The sequence below is a fragment of the Aythya ferina genome (assembly GCF_964211825.1).
Source record: "Aythya ferina genome assembly, chromosome: 1".
Taxonomy (NCBI): Eukaryota; Metazoa; Chordata; class Aves; order Anseriformes; family Anatidae; genus Aythya; species Aythya ferina.
The window spans coordinates 64,108,445-64,134,463 of NC_140296.1; the positions used below are offsets into that span (position 1 = coordinate 64,108,445).

A 26,019-nucleotide genomic window follows, 5' to 3' on the forward strand; every position below is an offset into this window, starting at 1 on the left:
GTCATTTTTTAAAACAAACAGCAGGAGCCCAGGTTCATACAGCGGTGTCACCTGAGGAGACATTAGAAAGCTGTGTTCAATGAGCATATCCCAAAAGTGTGCAGAGAGATGTCCTCTGGTGATAGCAAACACCAGTGAGAATAAGGAGCTGCCAGATTTAAATGGACCCAGGGATGGAGGCAGTCATTACAGAGAGCAACGTAGCTGCTTGGTCTGTCTGATCCCTACTAATCACTGAGGAAAACCACGTTAAGCTATAGATCCAGGGTGTTTTGTTTTCTTGCAGACACCGAAGAGGAGGGAACAGAGACGGAACCCTCAGCCTTAACCTACAGCTAATTTGGGAGGGGGAACTAAGGGAGCAGTCCACATGGTATAAGAAAATGGCAAGTTTGAGTTTTGTTTGTTGGCCTGGATGCTCAGGGTGCTGGTTGCTCTTTGCCTCCTGTTTTTAAACCTACAGCCACACATACAGAAGTGTTGTCATCGATTTATCTTTGGCCTTTTCTCTGTAGAGTGCTCTGCCTACAGGAGATGAGAATGGGTAAATGGTAGAGGCCCTCTGCAGAGGATCAGTGTGCAGCAGATTTCATTTCCTTGCAGTCCACCTCTGGGACAACAGGACATCTAAATATTGAAAAAAGTACTAAGAGGAAAACCCAAATATCCTTCCTTTGTTTTCTTTTACTGCACTGAGATACTCTGTCTGCACAGTAACAAAGAGGATGAGAAAAAGCAAAGTCTAGCAAATGAGTAACAAAACAGTGATACAGAAGGTGCCTGTGTTTGATTTATCTTCTTACAGTTGCTCTTCAGAATAAAATTGTTCTTTATTGTATGTTTACGTATAAAATCCAATTTCTTCTTTATTGTATGTTTATATATACAATCCAGTTATAAATGTCTGGCAGCATTAAATGAGATTTGGGACACCAACAGTTTACTCTGGTTTATATGAATGGTGTCCTGATGCAACTTCTCCTACCTGAGAAAAGAGAAAATAGAGTAAATGAAATTGAGATCGTGTCCGACGTCTTCAGATGCAAACTGAGACATTCAAATGACTACTACTCTGAGTGACAAATCGCATCTCCTGCAAGGCAGTGCTCGTGACTCTGTGCAGAGGAACTGACTGCATCAGCAGATGATCTGAAATCTGGGCTAAACAGGAACCTTCACCAGCACAGGTGACAGCTAAAATTAGCATTGAGAAAACCAATGAAAACATGACGGTAAAGTCCTGAGATGAAAAATAGATTATTCACTGTCAGAGAGAACAATAGGCAAGACATAAAAACAGTTACAAGGTGACAGTGCACGTAGTGGAAGCAAGAAAGCAGCAGCAGAACTGAAAGCAACCCCCCTTGGGGAAAACACAGGCGCCGGGGATAAAAGGATGCAGAGAGTAACAAGAGGGGCGAAAAAAAGGAAAATTGAGGGATGGAGACTAAAGCTACACAGCAGAAAGAAATGCTGCCTATAGGAATGGCGTTGGACAGCCAAGAAAATGAGAACTATCCGTATAAAAAGGCAGTTACTGTAAAGGGGGGATACTTAGATATGGCATCAAACAGACCAGATACCAAAGTGGCTAAGAAAGGACCCGCTCAAACAAAAGAGACTGCAACTCTGCCATCCCGACTGAGTTGCTTGGATCAAGCAAGCGATGAATACCTCGGGCAGACTAGGAAGAGTGCTTCTCAGATAAACCTCCTCTGTACCTCTGGGCAAGGGAAACCACACGCCAGCAAATACACTTGCTAGTAGCATCTCAGAGGTAACTCCTGGCTTTCTGTTAGTGCAGAGCTACTACTTGCCACAAAGCAGCCCGTTTTCTCAGAGTTTCACAGCTCAAATCAGTCCAGGTAGTGGCAGGGTCTGCAGTGTTTACAAGCAAACGCTTTGCTCGCTATAGAGCAAAAGTGCTTACAAATCTTCTCTTAAATAAATACAAGAAAGTGTACACTCTAGGAAATTGCATTGTGCTGAGAAATGTTGCACGAGTGGAAAAGATGTTCCATTTGGTGAGAAAATTATATGCTGCAAATAATTCATTCAGCTATAATAAGTAGCCTCAAAAGAGGAGGTCAGTAAAACCCTGGTGAGGGATATTTTTATCATCTCTTTCATATTCATTTCCAGCATAACTGTTATTACTTTATGTGATACTATAACAACCACAGACAGCTGAAATAAAACAGAAAATGACAATAAGCAGGTTCTCCATGGCATTCAATGCCATAAATTAACATTAGGGGATATGCTTTATTTTACTATGGGTTTTTTGGTATCCATGAAGCCCCTCCGAGGTCATCACAAATTGCTAGGGAGGGGATGGGGAGGCAGGAAGGGAGGTGGGGGGAGAAAGGGAAAACGTGACATTTTAAATCCAAAGGAAATGACAATATCTCAGTTTTCCCTCATTCCAAATGGAATTTATTAAACATTTCAGCTTTAAAAAAAATACAACACACAGACTATTTCTTGAATGTCTGCTTTTTAATATGTTTGTGTTCTTGAAATAGGAAATGCTGTGATATATGATGATAGTGCATTTCAATTGCTAATTGCTATACGGTATGATGCAACGTACATTTTGAAGCTGAATGCCATTTTAAAACAAAATACTGAAGCATCTGATTCAATGAGGAACACTAAAGGACACATTTCGATCTGATTTTTTTTTCAGAAATTCGGTAGTTCCTGCATAACACTTTAATGCAGGTGAAATATATGCCTTTTAGACAGAAAAAATGATCTCAGAAAGTGGGTATTACTGTTGTGTTTTGTGTTAATTGTGTGCTACCTGGCCCAAGCTATCTCTGTGGTGCATCCTTCAGACAAAATGGGAGCAATTTTCAGAGGATGCTGCCACAGGGCTTGCTGGGGGCACTGCAGAGTGGGTTCTGCCCCCGTAGGGAGGAGGATTTGCAGGTGTGGAGATGTCAATGTCCTTCAGCACGTGGCATGAGGGGGAATCCTGCTTGGCAAAGGAAATCCACCCTGCCAGCTCCCAGCATCACCTTGCTGCTAGCACCATAAGTGCCCCTTCAGTCCCTGCAGTAGCAAACTGTTAAAAAAAAACACACCACAGTTCCCCTACCTTGGTGAAGGTCAGGCAGTCCTTGTCCTGGTCTTTATCCTTTATCTCAAAGTCGTAAAGTGCTTTGCCCTGAGGTGGAGCTTGCGGGAGGGGCTTGATGCACTGGATGTAGCTGGCGGGGAAGAAGCCGTGGTTGCCATTGAGCTCCCCGTGGTACCAGTTCTCATCCACCTTCCTCCGCAGGATGATGATGTCCCCTTTGTTAAACTTGAGGTCGCCGGGCTCTTTCCCCTCATACGTATAGAGAGCTTTGCCGTAGGGAAGCTGAGAAGCACTCTGGAAAAAAAAAAATAAAAAAAAAAAATACATGACAGCTTTAAGAAAACTCCAGCCAGAGTCGGTTTCCTTTTCAAAGTCACTCGGAGCCAGACACAACCCGATTGCAACCAAACTACCCTGATGGCTGCAGCTGACTGTTACACAGCTCCAGACCCCAGACCCTACAGAAAAACGAGAATGTGTGTGGTAGCAGGATGGAGAAGGTGAGACACCAGAGCCAGCAGTGTGGCAGCAGAGGCTCAGCAGTCCTCCTGGAGCTCAGCTCAAACCCACAGCACCTCTCACACCATCGAGCACCTCCTGTCTGTCTGCACAGCGTGCTCTGGCAGCGGGATTTTGTGATTAAACAAGCAGAGCTTGGCATGCCTGGAGGTAACATTTCAGACGTTTTGACCTTCAGGGTTGCTTTGGTTTCTGCGGCACAGCAAGACAAACTAAACCAAACCAGCTTGAAGACTCGCATGGTTTTGGAAGTTGGCAAGTCGAGAATTGTTCGCGGTGTTTGTTTGAGCGATTCCAAACACTTTGGAGTTTGAAGCTTTGAGTTCAGCTTCTGATTCTGAAACCAAATACCCTCACTTCTTGCAAAATCCCCAAGTCTCCTGCTGTTCACTGAGGGCTACTGTAAACAGTTATAATAGTCATTGTTGCTTATGAATTAATGTCCCTGGGGAGAAGTGGAATAGACAGAACGCATCAAATCTTTCTTTTAGAGCTAAAAACAGCTCTGAGGCTCTTGCTCTCATTAAAAGAATGAAATAAACTTTTAAAAAATGACAGCACAAGCCTAAAAACTAAATACTTTGGTGCGACAGAAAACAGAAACCTATTCTGATGGAAACTACCCCATTGTGTGAAGAGCTCATGCCAGGGTTCACTTTGGCTTGGTGCAAGATCGTCTCACCCTGGCTGTGACTGCACAGACACTGTTTTGGGGGCACTGCCAGCTTACACAGCCCTTGCCTTGCCCTCCCTGGGGACTTGCTGCCCTTCCTGCTGAATGTCACGGTGCAGGGAGGAGCGGTGGGGACAGGTAGCTCTGCAACTGGCAGAGTGACCCATGCTGGTGGGGGAAAAGTGCATAGCTGCATTACCCTGTGACATCTCTTATTTTATTTAGCTCGATCTGAGAGTCAGCTTGCCAGACTCAGCACAAATGTGTAGCAATGTGTACAGCAGGGAACGTCAAAGGGGTTTTGTAAAGTCAGCCTTTCTCAAGCGTCTTTCATTCTGAGATGTGATCCCCAAAATGACATGCTTTTCTGCTCTCCCCTGCTCTGGTCACTGGCTGTGAATAGGGTGTCCTACAGGGACAACGAAAAACTAACAGGTATGTTCAATAAAACACGCTGGTATTTCCCAGGGTGCTTTTTGCACCTGTACTTCTGGATGATGCTCGTATGCATTGGAAGACTGATCTGATGCTTTCATGAAGGAGAAGGTGCAATGGCATGGCAGAAACACTCCATTTCTCCACCCCAACCAGAAAATGCAATGCTAGAAATTCTTTAGAGCTTTATTAGAGCAGCAAGCAGAGAGATTATTGGGCCCTGGTGGGAGAATTAAACAAATGTGGGGCAGTTTTTGTGCTCTACATCCTCACCATCCTGCCAGAGAAGCAGAAGCAGCAGCGCACCGTCTGCAGTGCCAGGTGCAGGGCAGGCACCACACTGATCAAAAAGGAAGTGTTTGGTCTTCATCCATGGGCATTAAATTACTCTTTTTATTAGGAAGGGATCAAATAGTTGTACAGGTTTGGGAATGGGTGTGCAACAGGTCTTCTTGCCTGTGTCAGCCACCGAGCCAGTCAGGCAGGTGCAGCCATAGGGAGCACTGTTTGTGCTGCCTGCATGAGGATTTGTTCTCTCAGATATGTCCCCAGCTGTCTCTGCTTTATTGTTCCTCTCATTTCCCTCTGTATTCTTTTTGCTTTTGGTGTGTACGAATGAAGGTAACCACTTAAAGACCAATATTTCGGAAGCACCTTCAAACATTACAAAAAGCAAAGAAGAAAAAAAAAAAACACAGAGAAAATCTACAGCCAGCTAACAAAACATGCATCAAACAGTCTCTGCCAAATCAGTGGCAGCATCCTACTGATATTTTTTCTCTCTGCCAGGATGGTTATTTCCCTTGACACCAAAGCTTTGCTTCTCTTCCCAGCATTTTAAAATTAGGCATATGATACAACCAAGCTGCTTAGGCCAAGGCATGGACTGCATTACCTATTTGAAACTATATATAAAAAAAAAAAAGCTGAAAGAAAGACTATGGAGCTTTGTAGTAATTTAGAAATAAAAGATTCATTGCCTTAACTCATGCTGGGAGAAGACAATTTATCAAGCATGGAGCAAGCCTTCTGCCAGGTGTGCACTGAACCACTGCTGATCCAGGCGCGAGCCTGGCAAGCACGCTCCGGATCACCTGCCCAAGACTGGGCCTTCCTATACGGAGATCTCTGTAGCAAGCCAAGGTCAAATCGCTTTCTTTACTTTTTAACCCCTTTCTCTTCCCAAGCCTCATTTCTGCTGTGTTAAAAATGCACAGCCCCGAAAGGCACAGAAAAAGAAACCAGATTTTATTTGGATTCGCATGTCATCGCTGAAATCCTCACACAACGTGTGCTGGGCTTTTTATCTAATTAATTGAGCTGGCTGGAAAGTTATTCAGGTGCTTTTTTATTCCTTAACCTGATAAAAAAAAAAAAAAAAAAAAAAAGGCTTTTAAGGAAAGCAATCAAACTGCAGCACAACAATGTTGATTTGAAATCTGGCTTTGTGGTTTTTTTTTAGAAACCCTAATGGGGCATCCCAGGGAATTTGCAGTTTAGGTGCTCGTGTTCCTGTTTTTTTCTTTTTTCTATAGCCTTAGTTATGGACCATGTCATCTGGCTGGGGACTGTCCTGCACAGACGAGGTCTGCACATATAAGGTACTGAAACTACAGCTACCAGTGAGAAGGTACTTCTGAAATGAAATGTTTCCATTATCAGCCAAAGCTTTTCTATTCTGAGCCACAGTTTTTAAAAAAATAAAAAATAACCTGTAAAGTTTTTTTTTTTTTTTTTTTTAATAAAAATGTTGGTTAGTGAAAAAGACACCCTCCCATTGAAAAATAGCTATAATTGAGACTTTTCCCAGTCTTTCTGTAAGGTCACAAGTACTCATTTTGATTTACACACCCCGGGTAAAGCTTGTGTTTACCTCTGCCCAGGCAGAGGTGAAAATAACAGTCCTCTAAATGTTTTCAAATAAAGCTGCTTTTCCCTTTCTAAAGCTCTAAGTGCATGCACCAATCAATCTCGGAGAGGAATTCAACATTGCAATTACTGAAGAAAAACAAAATAAACCCTTGAAGCTTTCTCAGTGATATTTTTCTGGCCCGAAGGTCCTGATTTCAGCGGACTTTCAGTCAATGAATATTTTATTTTGTTCCAATGAATTCTGATCCCTTAGCAGCAATTTTGGGGTGTTTCGCTATTATCATTCCTGCTTTTGGTTAATCCATATGTGCCTGGCAGACTGGATTCAGAAAGTGCCTCCTCACCTGAAAGGAGGGATCATTAAGCACATTTCAGAAACAGACGAAAAATGACTGCTGCTGCTCTTCAGTAGTTGAAACATCACTCCCTGTCAAGTGCTGGGTCATTCCTAGAAATCTTTGCATGATCCTGTGATTGTTTGGAAGCCGGTGGCTCCCAAATCAAATGGCCTCCTTCTCTGACTGCATGCTAAGAAATCGATTTGCCCCCCTTGGCTTATGGTTAGGCTAACTGGAATTCAGCTAGGATGCCTATTAAATTTCAATACTCCGTGTGGGTGTGTATAGAAATGAAGAACGCAAGAAAGAAAGGAAGGAAGGAAGGAAGGGATGAAGTCACAGTCAATGGCAAGGGCCATTTTCTATTCCCCTGCCAGAAAATGCTCGTTGGCACAGTGCTGAATTCTGCCAAAGGTTTCTTTTCTCTTTCAGCAATCAATACTGACGTAAAAGCCTGAAGCGTTAATATGCTGAAAACCCCCCTCGCAGAAGACTTAATGATATGTTGGCAACTCAATCATTCCGCATTTGTGTTTCAGCAATGTCAAATGGCAGCAGTTAAGCAGAAACCTGCTGGCAAATTGACAAACAACAGCCATGAAGCAATTAAGTGGCAACGCTGGAGAATTTTTCATTACATATCCCGAAGAACAAAAGGAAGGGAGAAAAAAACCCACAAACACGCTTGTTTCCAATAAATTCTCCCAGTAGAAAGCTTTGTAGAGTGTGAGCTGCTCTAGGTAGAGAAGGTCTTGAGTTGTCAAAAGTTACAGAAAAGAGAGGTTTTCTCAACATGCTTGAAAGCAACATGAGCTCCAAGCCTCAATTAGGCATGGCGTACACCAAAGACAGCATCAAGACCCCATGTACAAAATCATCAGAGAGGCTGGGCAGATTTGCTTGCTCACAAACACACAACAGGAAAGTACAAGACCAACGCTCAGCACCAGTACATTGCATTATCCCCTCTGCTATCCCCTCTATTACGTCCCTCTGCTGTCTCTCTGTGGGTCTCAGTCATAGCCAAAGCCAGTGGTAAAGCAGGAGTAGATGAAACCAAACAGCCCCAAAACACGCTGCTGTAGCAGCCTGCTAGCAGCACTACCAGGGGCAGGACATTTTTTTAGACTGTGCTTCACAGCCATTTTAGCAAAATACACTGGTATGTTACTTGGTGCAGTTCTTCAAGTTTCTACATATCTCCATATCCCCTGCCCTCTAAATACATTTATGAAGAGTCTGTTCCTTCGAGTGAATGAATGTGAATTTATCACTTTCAGGAAGTATCACCGAGTGCAAACTTCAAAACAAATCAAAGGCCTACGCAGAAGAAAAGAGACAGAAAGGAAAAAAAGTCATGAAAAGCACGTGCATCTGAGTGGTAATCTATAATTAAACACAAACCACCAGCATAAGGCATAAATAATAATTAAAATACACATTGTTAATTTTTTGCCTCATTTACTCTGAAGCATCACACAAATCCCAGTCGACACAGAGGTTCGGTGGTGACGCATGGGACAGTGTTTCTGGCTTCTGACGGGTTGGAGGCTCCCCATGAGGAGGTTGGGTGACCACTTCAGCACGTGGTCTCCTGCCGTGCAGAGAAAATCACCTCAGCTGTGGTAGAGAGGACAGGGACTGTGGTGGAGAGTTCAGAGCAGCCAGCACTGGCTTGGTCACAGTGGCAGTGGCAGCTTTGCCTGCCAGGCTGGGCAAAGGACAAGGCAGTGGGGCAGCAGGGACCAAGCACTGTCACCTTGCTCCTTGCCATCAACCCCACAGACCCATCCTCTCTGTGCTACCTACAGTCACTGCATCTTTCAAGAGTAACACATCTCAGTAGCCTACAGACACATGGGGACTTTGTGGCCAAGTCCAGGATTGAACTAGATCTCCTAAATCCCTGACCATTGCCCTTAACCACAGAAACAACGTATCATTCAGGCAAAGGTCTTGCTCATAGACTGGACAGGGCACTGATCCCTTCTGCTGCTTGTGCAAATGGGGAGCACCAGAACATGACAAGAACTTTTATCCCCTTTTTGGATACAGAAAATGAGGCAGGGAAGTCATGGGAGGAGAAGCAGGGGGAGTGAAAGGCATGGGAAGCATTAATGGGCTTGTCCAAGCTCACTTGCAACCTCTGCAGCTGTTCCATGGACAACATAACAATTTGTGGCACATGCAACTCTGCCCCTGCCTTCACAGATTTTAGATATCAACATCTATAAAATACCTAAAGAGAGGGTGCAGAGGACGGAGCCAGGCTCTTGTCAGAGCTGCCCAGTGCCAGAACAAGAAGCAATGGACACAAAAAGGCACCCAGGATCCCTGGCACAGGCTGCCCAGAGAGGCTGTGGGGTCTCCTCCTTGGAGGCCTTCCAAAGCCGCCTGGAGATGGGCCTGGGCAGCCTGCGCTGGGTGGCCCTGCTGGAGCAGGGCTGGGGTGTGGTGGCCTCCAGAGGGCCCTGACAGCCTCAGCCGTCTTGTGACTGTGGTTCTGTGATTCTGTAAACAGGGCAGAAAGCAAAAAAAAAATGCAATCAAATGAAGAAACTAAGGGGGGTAGGGCAGACTTCAGCTAATGCAGGTATACCTAATGTTACCACCATAAGATCTGTGACCCACACAGTTTTAAGTGGCTTCTGGAGGAGCCTTCAGGATGACTGATCACAAACCATCATTATGTCTCACAGCAAAGACTCTTAAAATGTTTTGTATGAGATGGTTTATCTTACATAAGGCCATTGTCCCCGGGTCACCTGACTTGACAGAGCGTGTCCGTGACACAGCCTCACTTACTTTCACACAACGTTAGTAATAGGAAAATTAATCAAAGAGAATCTAATATTGCACAAAGTAGCAAAGAGGAAGGCCAGCAATGTCAGCTCAGTGTGAACCATTGGTAAGAGCCTGAAAACCACAATTTGAAGGTTCAACCCTTAAAAAATCATCTTTGTGACAAAAAGTAGTTAAGCTGACAATAAAAGCAGCAGCATGAAGAATGAAAGCTGAGTGTAATCCTTTTTATACCCTGTGCAGCGTCATGCATATTTACTGTGATTATTATTAATAAATCAAGATACAAATAAAACTTCTTAATTAAAGCCCTACTGTTTCCTTTACCCAAGGACTTAGTCATAAGCCATTAGGCCCTGATCCTGGCTGATGATGCTGCAGAGCACTGCAGTCCCTGTGACATCTGAGGACACACACAGACAACATAAACTTGAGCACTAGGCACAGCTCCTACCTAGAGCAGGAGGTGAAATGTTTCTCAGAAAAAGAAAAAAAACATGTTCTAGGTTGTTTTGTAGTTTATACAGCAAGCTGGCCCAACTTGCATTTTACCTTATAAGGTCCACCTTGGTATACACCAAGAGTCAAAAATCTTTCAGACTTTTCCTTGGCAAACACAGTCAATGCCTGCAGCACAACTGCGAAAGAAACAGCAGGCTTTCCATTGCACAGCTTGTCGAATAGGTACATTTAGGATCCTCTGCTTTACCAAAATAAGAGCTGGGTTTTTATGATGCAACACCATCTCTCAGGAAGTTTAAAAACTTGCCTGCAAGAATGTCCCGTGCTGAGCTCATCTGATTTCATAAGCACAGCTAGAATAACTTCACACGTCCTGCACATCTCACACTATTTCAGCCAATCACTCAGTATCTATCAATATTTACACATCCAAAGATCTCTTTTGCCTAGTAACGCATTGTTTAAAGTGAAGTCTTTTCAAACTACGTGCACTTCTGTTAAACACCATGTGATTACAAGGGTCAGGTTAGATTTCTAGCAGTGCATTCACAGCTATTGCTACTCAGAGGATCTGTGGGTAACATCAGCCAGCTGTTTAACCATGTCAGAACAAAGTCTCTCATGCTCTGCAAAACCTGAAACTTTCCAGATTCTGTGTTCCTTAAGAAGTTGTACTGTCAACACAGTGCTGGCATTGTAGGTCCGATTCTGTTTTTGGTTAAATCACTTTAATCCAGTTAATCTTGATGAAGCAGCATGGATGTATAGAAAATTCCAACGCAGTATAGAGCTTTATCTTACGTGTAATCTCCTCTGAAACAAAGCTGAATGGCTGGCAGCCTCTACCGATACCAAATATTTTGTGATTTTTCACATGCTGGTGATAGCCTCTGCAAAGCCTAGGTACAGTCTGAGAGACTGCTTTTACCTTTCAGGAAGAAATCTGTCACTGGATCCTATGTCTTACCTATCACCCTGCGCCCGAGTCCTGGTGTAACATGCTACATGCTGGCATTTCAGAGCAGAAGCTGGTCTGAGCAAGCCTGGATGACAGCTGGGAGGACACAGACCAAGCATGAAGTGTGACCCTGAGACTGGCAGCAGCGGGGCTGACTGCCTCCCCCAGGACCTGGCCACCACACTTGTCCTTGGGGAGGAACACAGCAACTGGCAGTGGGTTAACGCAGGGGGAAGCAAACACCAGAAAGAAATCTGCTGCTGTGACTTAACAGGCAACCTCATTGCAGTGTGGTGCTTGCACAGGTCAAAGAGAAAAGACAGCAAAATTGGATATGTCTATGTACATTGTATATTTGTGCCTTAGAGAAGAGATGCTATAAACCAAGGCGAAGCTCCCCTGAGGCTACAGCAAAACGCAAACCAAAACTGTCTATTCAAGGCACTACGGCAGCTCCATATTTAAGGCTGCTCGTATTCTCCGTTCAAGGTGTGCCTTAAATCCTTTAAACAAACACGAAATCTCACGCTGATCGCTCCCCAGATGACACCGCTTCAGGCAGGACCACAAGCTGGTTTTCCCAGCTGCCTGCCAGAGCCTGGCCCTGGCTGGTTTCTTTTGGTAAATGAAAGGAGTTAAGAGTCAGGCTGCCGTGCAGTTTTGAGAGTCGTTATGTTTTTTCAGGCTCCTTCACCTCCACAACAGCAGCATTTACTGCCTTGGAATTTTACACAATTCTTTATGCCGTAGGTCACTGCAAGAAAAAAAAAACAACATTGTGGAGAAAACTCTAAAAGCGTTGCCTGAAAGCCCATAGCACGCAACTCTGCTGCAACTGCTTTATTTGATCTTTCCTGGTGGAAGCTGACAAAGCACGGGACAGCTTACATTTTCCAGTAGTGCCTTTGTAACTTTGCCACCCAGCCCGATACCTTCGGCTTGCTTTCCAGCCTTTCCACGTCTTTCTTCTTGGCTCCCTGCCTTGTGACTCAACCGTTTCCTCGGCAGCAGCCCTCTCCCACCTCCGCCCCGGAGAGGACTTCATGGTCCAGCTCTGCTGCAGCTCTTTGGAGCTGGATTCCCTCTTGAGGGACACCAGGCTGGGACACCCTGCTTTGGCAGGACCACTGGAAAGGGAAAAGGGTAGGGAAAGGCCTGGAGATGGATCTGCCCCAGACAGGAGCAGGCAGCTGTGGTGCAGAGGAAGGCATTTTCCATCTGGCGAAGCTCCCAGAGCTCAACAGAGGGAGCCCCACTCCGGCAAATCTCACCGGGCCTGCTGCGGGTCGGCAGCGGGCCTCAGGTTTTCTAACATAAATACATGCACACCAGGAAAATCTTTCTCCTCTCTGCCTCCCCCGCTCCGCGTTAACTTGAGGATGGCGCAAAAAGCTTCTGCTATCATTTCAATCACCAAAAATCAAGAAAATCAGCGGCTGAAATGACGCAAGCCACTTCATCAGCCTCGGCTCACAGGCTCCAGCACCCAAACAGCCTGTGACAGCTCAGGGGAGTCTGCTGGCAGCAGAATGCAAAACAAACCCTAAAAGCTTAAAAACAAATTATTTTTTTTAAAAAATCTAAGGTAAAACAGGGTTGATCAGGAGCCATGGTAGGGTCTGAGAAGTTTCCGAGGGTGTCAGTATTACAAGGTCTGAAGGGGGGACCTGGGATGGTGAACAGGGCAGCAAGCAGAGCCACGGCAGGGCTACCAGGGCATACATAAGGGAGAGGCTGGGGAAGACAAATGGCCACAAAAACCCTCTAATATGACAATATGGCAATGAGATGAAAAAATGGGAAAGCAGCTTTAACTCTTACTTCAGATGAAGGGAAGGAACAGAAATTCCTATTGAAAGCCCGAGGCTGGTTTATGATAAACAGGTGTGGTGCCCGGGACCGAACTATTTCTGCTGTATTTTCCTCATTGCATGTGACCACAGAGTGGAGTCCTGCACTACAAAGATGAAAATACATCCTCTTGCTTTCCTCTTACCCCAAGTTTTAGCAAGGCAGCTTTAAAATACATGCTCTGTGAGGACTTTCTGAAGTGGTATTAACAGTTTCATAAATACTGTATTACCTGAACAGGGCCTTCACTGGCTTGACAGGGCATTTGATGAATGCGCCACTGGCTGCATACACAGTGGAGCTAAAGAACATGTTTCCTTGGTAGCTCGGTTGTACACTTCAATAGGTGGATAAATTCCCATGTCACCAGAGAATATTTACAACTGAATCTTATTTATCAATAGCGTACCCTTACCAACAGCCCACACAAATCCTGTTACACAAAACCCGCTACAGCTCTTTTTTTTTCACGCTTACATTAAAACCGCGGAGGTTTCTTCTGCACCGAGGCAGGCTTTGTGAGAAGAAACTGCATCAGGAGATGCTAACGCTGAAACATTCTTGGCTCGGTGTCAGCGGGAGAGGAGTTAGCTCATCCACATCTGTGTGAGCAGCCTCCTCATCCCTCCACTGTCAGGGACCTTCTCAAGCGAGAGCACATCGGGTCCCACCATGCTCAGGTCGTCCCAAGGAATGAACGTGCCAACCCCCTTGCCAGGAATTTAAGGGAGATTATTTCCCCCCCTGTTTGCTGTGGTTAGTAATATTAAAATATCTGGTATCCATTAAGTATAAAAAAACCATGCTTTTTAAATCACGGAGTTGCAGCTTTGTTTATTGAAAGGGACACCATGGTTATTATTATTTCCCCCGAAAAGGACCTTTTCTGGGGAGATTCCTGCCTGCTCCCTGCCCCCCTGCACCTTGCCCCTGCAGCACCTGCCAGCTTTGTCCTCCCATCCAGGTCCCTCGCCCCGAAATGATTCATTAGCTGCAATCCACCGACGCGCTCTCCTCACAAAGACGATTAGGAATCGCTTTCAAGACCAAATCATGCTGACAGCACAGACAGGCGCCTTCCCGCACACACACACGAGCCAGCTTACAGCCAAAAGGACTTTAATCAGCTCCTGCTTTGATAAGCACTGGGCAGTGGGACCGTGGCCTCACTGTGCAGAGGAGGCCAAAAGGCATCTCGCACCCCAGCACCTCCAGGTGTTGCCTCCTCTGCAGCAGGAAGGGTCCCCCATCGTGCAGGGCTCCCATTAGGAGCAGCTGAGCTCCTCCAACAAACCCCTGTGTGTTTTGATGTTACGGAGTAACAGGAGTCAGAGCAGACAAGGAAAACATCAAGGAAGATACAAGGCTTCAGAATGCAAATCACACTTTTATGTCATCCTCCCGAATCCCCTTAGGGGGGAGGAAAGTTGATTATCTGCAGAATATGGGTCACAGTTATGCCTCAAGGATCTTTTGGAGCTTTGACTGCTGCTGACATACTACGGGGCTCCTTGGTGCCTTTTCAGGTTAATGCTTTCAAAGTGCTGTCCCTGTGCATAATAATAATAATAACACCGCCAAAAAAAAAAATAATAATTTCCTGCACCTACTTCCCAGAAGTTTCTCTCACACTGAATGTAATTGATACTTCCTTCTGCACTCTGAGGCATGATTAAAATGAAGGCTACACATGTTTGGAAGCACCGCGGATTTTGAACTCTGCGTGGTTTCTAATTAAAGTGATGCACACAGGATGCTTGTGCTACGTTTCACTCCTCTGTATGGCTATTATGGCTACATACATTTCATCAGGAGTCAAAAGAATATCCTCTACCTCTCATAATAGAATCCTGATCTAGACTGGATAATCACCAGTCATTGATTTGGGTGAAGAATGTCTTTAGGAAAGGAAAAAAAAAAGGCTCGTGATGCCACTAGCCCTCTGACACAGGCACGGATATTAATGACTGAAGTGTTTGAATTTCTGGCTAACCTGGAGTGTATGCTGCCCAATGTTAAGCACTGGTGCTAATGAGGTGCAAGAAAAGAAAAAAAAAAAAAAAGAAAAGAAAAAAAAAACAACACACACAATCAGCTAGAACAAAATCCCCATAATCTGCAAGGATGCAAACAAGTGATTAAGCAGTAGCACTGCTGTCTGAGTGTTAAGGTCTCTGCCACTACAGCCTGAATACTTGTTTTTAGGATTGCCTGTTCACCAAGGTAAAGTGCATCAGAAGACCTGTTACGCTCTCAATCATATGTCTGAGTTTTGCAATCCATCTTAGCATGTTATTGACATTATTTGACATATTCCTCTATCATCTAGGGATGTGTTTCCACAGAGCGTGGTCAAACCTGCAGACATGCTCAACTCCAGAGATTTCGGAAGCCACAACCCCACAAGCTCTGTGCTGTAGGATATGGTGTGCTGCTCACTAACCCTTCTGCATGGGTCACACACATGGCAGCGGCTCGGCTTCCTTCCCCTTGCTGTCCCAGGTGCAGGCAGCGCTGAACTCTTGCCCCAGTTACACTTCTGTATCATCAGCACCTGCACCTGACACCAGCAAAGCTGCACAACAAGGTCAATGCCCCTGTTTTCCTGTAAGAAAAGATAGGGCTGAAAACCTCAAAGGGGAAAATACTTCACATTTTTTTGCTATTAATATAAAGCCAGCTTATAAACCTCGCCTCGCAAAGCCGTACACTAATTTTGAAAGCTGCAGCTACTCATGACTTGATGCAATGACCTTAATGTTTTCCAAGGCCTGCTTCTGACTTTGCTTACACGAATGTAAATAAATCAAGAGCTCCCCCACTGACCGTAATGACGGTACTCCTGATTGTCACTGCTGTGATGGCACAGTCAGCTTCCATGGCAAGTGACACCGGGGGCAGTTCCGCGACAGTGATCCTATACTGCATTGCGTGCATCTTTTACCACCTAGTAACATCTGAAATATGGGATGCATTTGCCTTTAGAACGACTTGTAAAATGCTACATGCTATAAATAATTCAAAGCAATAATAATGGGATGCCTGGGCATTTATTTTCCAGGCTTAAGAAGATGACTGTCTAACTTGGTGGAGTGAACTGTTTTTACTGGAATAGTTTTCACAGCTGATAAAGAAATGGCTTACAATTAGATACACTGCATATTAGCAAATAAAAAAGACTTAACAACAAAGCAAAAATTGTGCTGGTGTATACATTTTTATTCCTTATTCATCTTCTGTATATTTCTGAATCCCTTCAGAATAGAATTGAACTCCTGTGCCTCTACCTCAGGCTAATGCTCTAATCGCTGGGATATTGTATAAAACAGGAGCATCGGTTTCTCTTCTAGCCATATCATCAGACTGAAGAGCATTTTGACTTTCAAAGACAGATATTAGACACCTAACTTCAGGAAAGGATTAGGGCATATCTCTCAAAACAAAGAAGATGCTTTGGCCTCTGAGAGGGGCAGAAGAAAGACATGCTCCTGCCATCACCACTCGCCTAGCAGCTAATTCAGGACACCTCCTTCACCTCTCACCTCCTTCACCAGGCTGACCCTTCAGGATCCCAGCCTCTCCTAACTATTTTCTCTGTGTGGGAAGCATAGGTGACCATTTCAGGACAGTGTATTCGGGAATGGTAATGCAGGATGTAGTCTTTTTCAGAGTGCATTTATATTTTTGCAGAGCAATGCTTAACTCCATACTTAACCCCTGGAAGCTCAAAGTTGTCACAACTGTTTGCAGGTGTCTCACCTCCTTTTTCACTGGCATTCCCTGGAAGGGCTGTATAGGCACAGCCCTATCTTAAAACCTTCAGTACGACAGTAAGTGATAGATAGCTCCAAGTCTAAGAATGAGCACTGGATCCTTCACTTGAGCAGATGGGAATTTCTCCGCTGAATTTCAAAGAAAGGGAATTTAATTTCCATACTATGCCAGTGCTTTCTTTTCACCACCTTTTCACCACAATTCATGACACAATTGTCCACATCCTGGTTTGAATGGAGTCAGAATTTGAAGGATTATGCCTGTGCTCAGAAATTATGCATCAGTCCATTACAGCACAACAATAACTCAACTGTAATTGCCTAACAGTACAGGCTGGAATAAACCAAGCATGAGCAAATCCAGAATCTGGGTAAGTCTGAGAAAAGTCAAGAAATGATGGACAGAGACCCTTTTGAGATGACTGGACCACTGAGTCTAGCCATCTGCGATCAAAAAGAAACATTGCAATAGATACATAGTCCTCAGGTTCTCAGATATTTTTTCCACATGCTCTAATTCAACACAGGCAACAAAGCACTTCCCAAAACCCTCTCAAGAGCTTAAAGCCAAGTAAGAAGGACCAGAAGCTGTAACTGTCATGCAATAGACCTGTAGACTGAAATCTAGAATACAATTACTCTGTGTTAATGATGTCCAGAGGAAGTGACAGGAGATGCTGCTTATAGGACATCAAGCCTATTTTACCCTAGAGCAGATATTACATGAAAGGGCAGCAGCAGCTGAAGATGTTCCCTTCCATCTTTGCCAGTACTGACCTTGATCAGACCAAATTATCAATCTCTGCAACTCCTGTGAACTCCCGTCATTATGAGAGCACACACACACTCGGTGCCTGATATGCATACATTATCTACAAGAATTAAAACAACTTGCATTTGTACGCTGAGCAGCTGGTCTGAAATTTACTCTAGAATAAAAATTAAAAAAAAAAAAAAAAAAGAAAAAGAAAAAGAAAAAGAAAAAAAGTCTCCAAACCATATATGCAGCTGGGATTGCTTATGAGTGAAAAATGTGGTATCTTTATAGCCAACAGCATATGTATTCAGTATGCAGATCTACAAATATTGAATTCACTGCCAAAATCATTGTTAAGCAAACTGGCTGACTCTCTGCATTTTCCTGATGAACCAGAAGGAACCTGCTGATGAGCAGGAGACAGAGCACTTTGCAAAAATTTCAGATCCCATCTTTACGGATCTGGCATCTCGCTAGTCACAGAGGAGCTGGTATGTCCCCACAAAACGGGTTGTTTCTGACCAGGATACGAGCTTGGATCCTAGGGAGGTGTCAGCACAGTTGTGACGAGCCCTGCTGGTGTGGTTATCGTGCTGCAAATTAGCTTGCCTGGAGCAAGCTTAGGTGCCTCTGCCCAAAGTTGTGGCGAGTGCTGTAGGCTCAGTGGAATGAGACCTTGTTTTCAAAGTGATGTAGTGGCCTCCTAAGATGACACACTCAACAGCCCCTTCCTCTGTAACGCTTAAACCAGCTACATTGCTTAGTTTGCAAGATCAAAAATAAATATTAATTAAAAAATAAGTCCTTGTTTATGTCTTTAACCGAAACCTTAACAAATGCTAAATTCCCCCCTTCTTATCTTGGATAATAGAATCTATGTAATGAGAATCATTTTTAATAGCGCTTCTCTGTGTTTTTACTTAGGGCATATTTTTACCCACTGCGTGGAGCTGACTTTGCACATATTCACTCTGCTATTTTAGCAGTAGGAGACTAGGTTAACACACCAGTCATTCACTCCTGGAGATCTGGATTCAGTTGCTGGCCTACATGACAAGTGATAATGAGTTTGGTTATTGAATCTCCAGGGGATATTTGTTCACATTACTAAGCAACCGCATAATTTGGCAAGATGTGTTAAGTATGTGCTAAGGATAAGACCAGGGGCCAATTGCTCAAATGACTGACACTATGCAGCCTCGCTCAGATCACTACACCAAGCTCTTCCTTTGGGTAATTCTGCCAGAGATCAGAACTGTGCAGGTTTTTTCCCGCACGTCTGTATTACAGGCTGTACTGAAACAGGTCAGTGCACAACACAGCGGGTAGGAGCTGGACCTTCAGATGCATAAAGACGCAGGGTCTATGTCCCTACTATCAGACCTAGCGCATAACTCAAGGTTACTTTAATCAGCTCTGCAACTTTTTTTTTTTTTTTCAGTGCTTGCAGCATCGCAAACCCCAAGCAATTAAAAAAACATGATGCAGGCTGAAAAAAACCTCAAGACTTAAAAAATAATTACGCAAGTTATTTTTGTTTGCCTTTTGGCAATCAGTTCTTCAGGGTGTGCATCTTAAGGCTTTTATTCGCAGACACAATGCTTAGAAAATTTCATTTAAACAAAATGTGTGATCACAAAACTCCATAAAACAGTGTGAAGGCAATGGGAAGTACCAGTAGCACTGTTGGGTGATGTTGGCTATGCATTTCAGGCAAGAGCATCCTTAAAATGGGCATATTGCTTCTGCGACCTATGTGGACCTTCTTTTGACCCTAATAACCTTGCGGTCTAGTTGACTGTGTCTCAACAGGAGGCATCTGCAAGCTTTTGTAGATGTCTTCTAACCACCAGGAGAGCAGATTGGGTCTTTCAAGAATAATACCTATGGGTATATAATTGTTATGCTGCTTTTAAGGATTCTGGCATCCTTCTTTCCCTGGGCCTCTATATAATAGAGAGGGTGGCTCCCTTTCAGATCTGTGAGCTCTGAGCACATCTGAGGAGTGGATCCCTCCCAAGACTTGGGAAGAGAAGGGCTGATTTTGCCTCGTCCTGCACCAGAGTGGCACATCTGTTGGTGCTACGCATCTGGTATTGGTGGCATGCCTATCTGCATGTTCCTGCACCTGTGGACCTTGGGAATCCTGAGGCCAAACACTGAAGTGCAGAGGGAGATTTAGATATCTGAGGAGCAAAGTGTTCTTGATCACTATCTGGGACTTTACTGTCTACATCTTTTAGGTCTTGCCTAATGCATTCTGCATCCTTTCCTTGGTATACCAGAGTAGTAATAAACCTTAGTCATGGGCCACAGGCATCTGCTGCAGGTTAAGGTTCAAAAGGGGTTAACTCTTCCAGCGTGTAGGAGAGCCCCGTGTCACATCATCGTGCAGTCATGCCACAAAAGTCAGAATTCATTGACAGCTTCTGCAGAAATTAAGGTTCAACACCTGGCAGGCTTAAACCCATAACACAGAAAAAAAAAAAAAAAAAAAAAAAAAAAAAAAAAAAAAAAAACACCACAGATAATCCTGCTCCCATTCCAACAGGAACAATGCTCATTGTGGGGGTGGCTGGTAGCTGAGTAAATCTGGAGTGACTGCAAATGAGGAAATGGCTTGTCAGCCAGCTCCAAGTCTTTTTTTGGCACACGAGCCTCCTGGGGAGGCTAGTGGCAGGAATGAGGCATTAATGTCTGATCAGTTGGGAATTTTATGAATAAAAAGATAAAGTTCACTCGCTGTGAATCACAGAAAACCAGAAAACTCTCCCTGCAGTGACCAAGAAAGCGTGTGAATAAAGCTTCATTGAGGAGAGGCCATGGTTGAGCGTGGTGTTACTCACAGATAAAAGCCAGTTGACCACGAGCTGAGGGACACAGCTAACAATTAGACAGCTCCCGTTTACACTGGAAATAATGCCGTGGCATTGTTCCAGTTTCCACTGACGGTCTGGACAGTGGCATCAGGGGGAGGTAAACGTGAGCCTGATGTGCGAATTCCTGCTCCCTCCCACTCTGCCCTCACATTTCAGCCCTGCATTGCCTCTAAAGCCCAGGCTGCCACTGTGCTAGCAGTGACTCCAAAGTCAGCAGCACGGGGGAGAAGGGATGGTACAGCCTACCTGATTTGGCAGCCTGTCTACGGAAACCTCCAATAGTGTCAGAAATGATAGAGAAAACATTTGCTTTGATGTAGAGTTCCTGCCTTCTATTGAAGGGATGCCAGAGACTCAAGAGTGTGAAAAAGGAGCGAAGCAAAGAAGGCAACTAATCTAGCACTAGTATTTATTTTATATGTATTTTTCTCTCTTCTCTCACAGCTCTCCACCTTCCCCAGATTATCTTTAAATCAAGCTCTGCTTCAGTCTGATGTCGTTCTTCAGAGCTGTATAAACCTGTGTGCTCAAATGCTCTGCCAACAGAAAAGCTATGCCAGCTTCAACTTCATCAAACCAATCATAAATCCTAGACATGCCAGAAAATGCTGCTGAAATGCCAAGAAGCAAAAGCAAGACGTGTCTTCCAGCTCTCCTACAGGCAGGATGAGCCCCAAACCCCAAATGAAGTCTTTGAAAAACTGAGTAAAACTGTGATTGCTTTTTGCTAAATTGGAAGACCATTAATACAAACAGCACTTTCTTCATGCATCAAGCTGCCTCTCCTTCTGCCAGATTCTCTTTTAATGACCCTGTCTTCATATATTAGAGTATTTAGGTGCGTTCACATCCTACTAAAAAGCCTAAAAACACAATGACAGGAAAAATATGAATACACACGAGAGAGAGTGGGCTGGAGAGGCCACTTAGGCCAGTGCCTTTTCTTGGTCGCTCACAGTAAGGTGCCCCCAGAAAGCATCCTACAGCCATGCCAGTTGGTCTAGCAGCCAACAGATAGATGCCTGACCAACAAATGGGCGGCAACTGTCTCCAAAGGTAAAGATACCCTCAAATCTTCAGGCAGTCAGGCCTCATTATCCACTGACCACAGCATAAATCAAACCTAAGCCCCTGGTGAAAAGGCAGCCCAAAGGAAATGAGAACCAAGAGGCATTTTGCTTTTGGCACATAAGATGCTCAGATATTCGGGAACATGCTAACAAAAGGCCTCTTGACTCAAAATTCTGCCTCCCTGTCATGCGAAACGCGAGCCATAGCAAATTCAGAAATTATGGCCTGATCCTATTTATGGCGCTAATCGGTGTAATGCTGATGATGTCAACAGCGCTGTGGCAACTTACGCCAGCTGAGAAAACGGCCCTATGTGTCGAATATACCACGTCTGGACATCTTTGGCTCTTGGAAACTGCTCAAGCGGCATCTGTCGCAGGTCAGCTTTCAGCTGAAGGGATTAGGCAGCTCCGGCGGCCGGTAACAGGAGACGAGCAAATCCGTCCCCGCTCCTGGCCAGAACTCAGCCCAGGTTTGCGTTGACCTCTGTGGATGAATGGCTGTTACGTGGCCATTCACGGCATGCCAAGAGGGCGACCCTAGCCGACAGCATCTCCTGCTTCCAGCTTCTGCATCCTCAAAGTAAATCTTGGTTATTATGCTGGTAAGAAACTGGGAAATTGGAAGTGCAGTTGAACTATCTCTTCTGGCCCTCAACTCACGGCATCCTGGTGGGACATCCAGGTGGGACAGGGTCCCTCAGCCCAGGATTAATTATGGAGATGACTAGCTCAAAGTATTTTATCCAGATGAAGGCTGGCATTTTCAAGCAGCTCCTGGAAGGCAGAGAAATCTTCAGAAACTTTTTATTCAGGCAGCAAAGTAAGATTTATTTCGTTGAAGCAGCTACTTCTGCCAGACTACAGAGTTCAAAGGCAAAAAACCCTTTATGCTATCTTTGAATGTCAAAAACATCCTGGCTAACCGAACAGAAAAAAAGGAATCTCCTAACTTTCCCTCTGAAAACAGGAAAAAAATACCAGGAAAAGTAATTTAAAAAGCATTAGAGATCAGCAAACTGCTTTGGGTAGGATCCGTCTGGGTTGCACCATGGCATTTGGTTCCCTCTGGGAGGAGAGGACCGGCCATGCCCCCATGGCACAGGGGCTCCTCTTCCCTCTGGGGCTTTCAGAGATGCCCAAGAGTCGCCACAGCCCCGCTGCCACCCCCATGAGCCTGATTTTGGCACGAGAGGCAGCACAGTGGCAGGATATGGGGCTGAGGCTATACATTCCTGGGGGCAGCTGGACCCTAGCAGGGCAGCTGGCGGAGGTCCTTCGCAGCTGCAGAAGCAGGATTTGCCCCAACGCAGTGAGGTAATGACACAGTTGGGGTCTGCTGAGTTTTGTAGCTGGAACAGGAATTTTTCTGGAATCGCTTGCTGCGTATAAATGTAAAAAAAAAAAAAAAAGAAGTAGTGTGCTTATACAATGCCGAGACTGAAGGCTTGAGCAGTGGGACAGATAATATAATACTCCTTCTGTGGCAGTGTCATTAAATAGAAGTTTGCATAGAAGCCAAAGCACAGCACTGCAAATCTCTCTCTCCCTGGCAAAATCCTCGCTGCCTGCATTTTTCTGTATTACTCATTACCACCAGGAGAATGATTTATTTTGAAATAGGAGGGAGAGGAGATGCTTGGCACTGCGGCTTTGAAGAGTTCCAGTCTTCTGCTCTGCAAAAAGTATTCCAGCAAAATACCATTGGAAAAAAAAAAAAAAAAAAAAGTCACTTACAAATGAGAAGAAAAAAAAAAGATTCTGTGCAGTGCGAATTCCAAAATGATTCACATCCTGTTCCCCCTTCCTCAACATACATCTTTATGGTAGGATGACATCTCCTGCGACGAGCCTCTCCTGGATGGTGCAATTCGCCGAGGAAGGTCAGCACAAGGTTTATGCAAAACTGAAAGCTCCCCCGCCCCCACGTTATTAGTGTGGATGGGAACGACGGGATAAAGCGAGGCAGCAAATAACAACTGCCCGTCAACCAGGGAAAGGATGGGGACACTCAATGGGATGGCAAATGTTGACATAAATTCTGTGTGCATGACACATGAGACATCTGCAGCGGGGAGGGCGTTAGACAGCTGGATCCTCCTTGGTTTGAGAAATGAGAAACTTGAGTTAATTAAGCTGTACTGACCCCTTAGCAAGGCAGAAAAGACTTTACCTTCCTGCAGTATCTCCTCTCTGATTTAATGCAGCTCCCTGAGGGGACCAAAAGGACATTGGGGACCTACAAGTTCCCCCATTTTTTATAAGGGTCCAAAAGGAGCATAATTCTTTGGCTGGCCCAACACAATAATGATATTCACTCCTGAAAAATAAATATATAATAACCTTAAAACTCCTTTCCTGCATTTAGTTTTAATTTCTTATGCACTCTAATAACATCTAGTCACATGCTATAAGGGCATTTGACTCCAAACCTGAGAGGTGCCCCCTAAAAACGCTGTTGCTCAAGGTAACCTGTACAAGATTTATGATGGCTATCAAATTATTCCCATCCTCTGCAATTACAGCTTTCCTTTCCCTCTTTTTTTTCCAAGTGTCCAAAGAATCTAAGCCTTGAAGACTACCTGAAAAGCATACAGGAGATGCTGTAGAGAGTTTTTTGTTCTCATTCTCAACAACTTGTCCAGAAATGTTCAGTTATGCAGGAAATCTTTGCCCACAGCTGTCCAGTGTAGATATCATTTCTGCCATCATTAGCCATGCAGGTTGTCACTGACTTTTTCACGTCATTATCTGCTCGATGGGCAGCTGTCAGTTTGCTGCTAGCCCTTCTCCTGATAAGCAGCTCCATGAGGCAGCTCCGTGCTGGCAGCCCTTCCCGATGCTGGTTTGGTAGCAGGGCAGTGCTGTCCTGTTTGTCAGGAATCAATCACAGCCTGCACTCCATTTATTTTATTACAAGGGAGCCGTCGCTTGATCGCGTACATGTAGGACAGCTGGTTTAATCGGACTGACAACCCTCAATACAAGGGGAAATGTTGGTGCTGACAGTGTGACAGCTCTCCAGCGAGGCACCTGTGGGACCTGGACAATGTGGCTGTGAACAGGCTATTAGAGCGTGCCATGCCACAGCCCCAGAAAATCCCAGTGCAGAGCACTTTAACTACTACAAACATGTTATGTACTTGTCTTCTTTCATTAGATCTTGTCTAATCTCATTAAGCTAACAACCTAGCCCATGGAAATAAACCGCTCGCTCAACAAACACCGTGCGGCTCTAATTGACGTTAATAGGGAATACCCGCCAGCCCCTTGGTGCGTCAGAAAGGTGCAAACCTCCATCGCTGCAGGGACCCAGGCTTGTGCAAACAGCAGCTCCTCTACAGGCTCTGAAAAGGTCAGGGAACAGGCAGCTTTACCTGCTAATCCTGGGTGCCAGTATGGCTCTCCAGTAACTCAGTGTAGACCACTGTAGACTACAGGACTGGTACTCTCAGGATGCTCCTCCAGCTGGGAAAGCACCAAGCCCCAAACACACTCCCTCTGGTCTGTGCCAGTAATGTCTTTTTCTGCCAGGGAGGCACTAGTCCCCTTGTGCGGAGCTCTTGCATTCTTTAAATATTGCACAAGATTCTATTTCCACATCCAAGAATGATAAAAATTGGCAACACACGGCAGATTTACTCGCTCAGATTTATTCTTGTACCAGCAGCAGTGAAAATCTGCCTCTGTGCTTTACTATTTGAAGCACCATTTGTGAAATTATTCATTAGCACTTCGTTTATAAGTCAGTTTTCTAAAAAAAATGTTGGCAGCATCTTCCTCTTTCAAATTCCAAACTTTGATAAAAATAGATTTGTTTCAGAGATTTGTGTATGCAATACGTAACAATAATTTTTTTAACTTTTTTTTTTTTTTTTTTAATTTGACCACAAATCCTCTCCACTAGCTTTCATTTATGAGTGGCAGATGTGCTTCTGAGCACAGGTTTTATTTGAAAGGAAGAGTGCGCATAGGATGACTCCTTCTGAGACACCAGTCCTTTCCCCAGATTGCTGTCCTACGTAAAGACTTGCTTCAACATTCAGAGCTGCCGGGTCCCCTTGGTGACCGCTGAGGACAGATTACTCCTCCTTATCCAGGAACAGATCCTTATCTAGGAACAGATCTGCACAATGTCGATTTTGCTCAGAAACATCCAAAAAGATTAATAAACGAGGAGACAAACAGTGCAAACTGTTACTCACAGGAACACTGCCCCCCCAGCCCTGCCAGTGCCAAGTCTCTTAAATCCATCAGGACTCCCCAGGTTTCCAGCTTCGCCAAAAGCCCCAGCTCCTGGAGGACAGAGAAGCTTCCAAGACCAATGGAAAGGAAAATTGATGGGTGGCCTCAGTGCAGCCCCATCTATTAGCTGCTCCTCCCTGACAGGTACACGTAGAAGCTGTTGGCGAATTCCCCTTTGATCAGATCTGCTGTTGCAAAGATATTTTTAAAATAATCATGCATTTTTATGAATCAGGAAGATTTTAATTCATAACCTTCTGACATGAGAGTCCATAAAGCTTGTCCACCTAGAAGTAGTGG

At 44.7% G+C, this 26,019-nt stretch overlaps 1 protein-coding gene across 1 annotated transcript in view; it reads right to left on the reverse strand.

The window, feature by feature from the left end:
• The window catches only part of SH3RF3 (SH3 domain containing ring finger 3), a 232,250-nt gene that overhangs the window by 80,364 nt on the left and 125,867 nt on the right, over nucleotides 1-26,019 (reverse strand). The window contains exon 2 of the mRNA XM_084539157.1: nucleotides 3,104-3,379. Within this exon, the coding sequence (XP_084395283.1) occupies nucleotides 3,104-3,379 (276 nt within the window). The remainder of the gene's footprint in view (nucleotides 1-3,103; nucleotides 3,380-26,019) is intronic.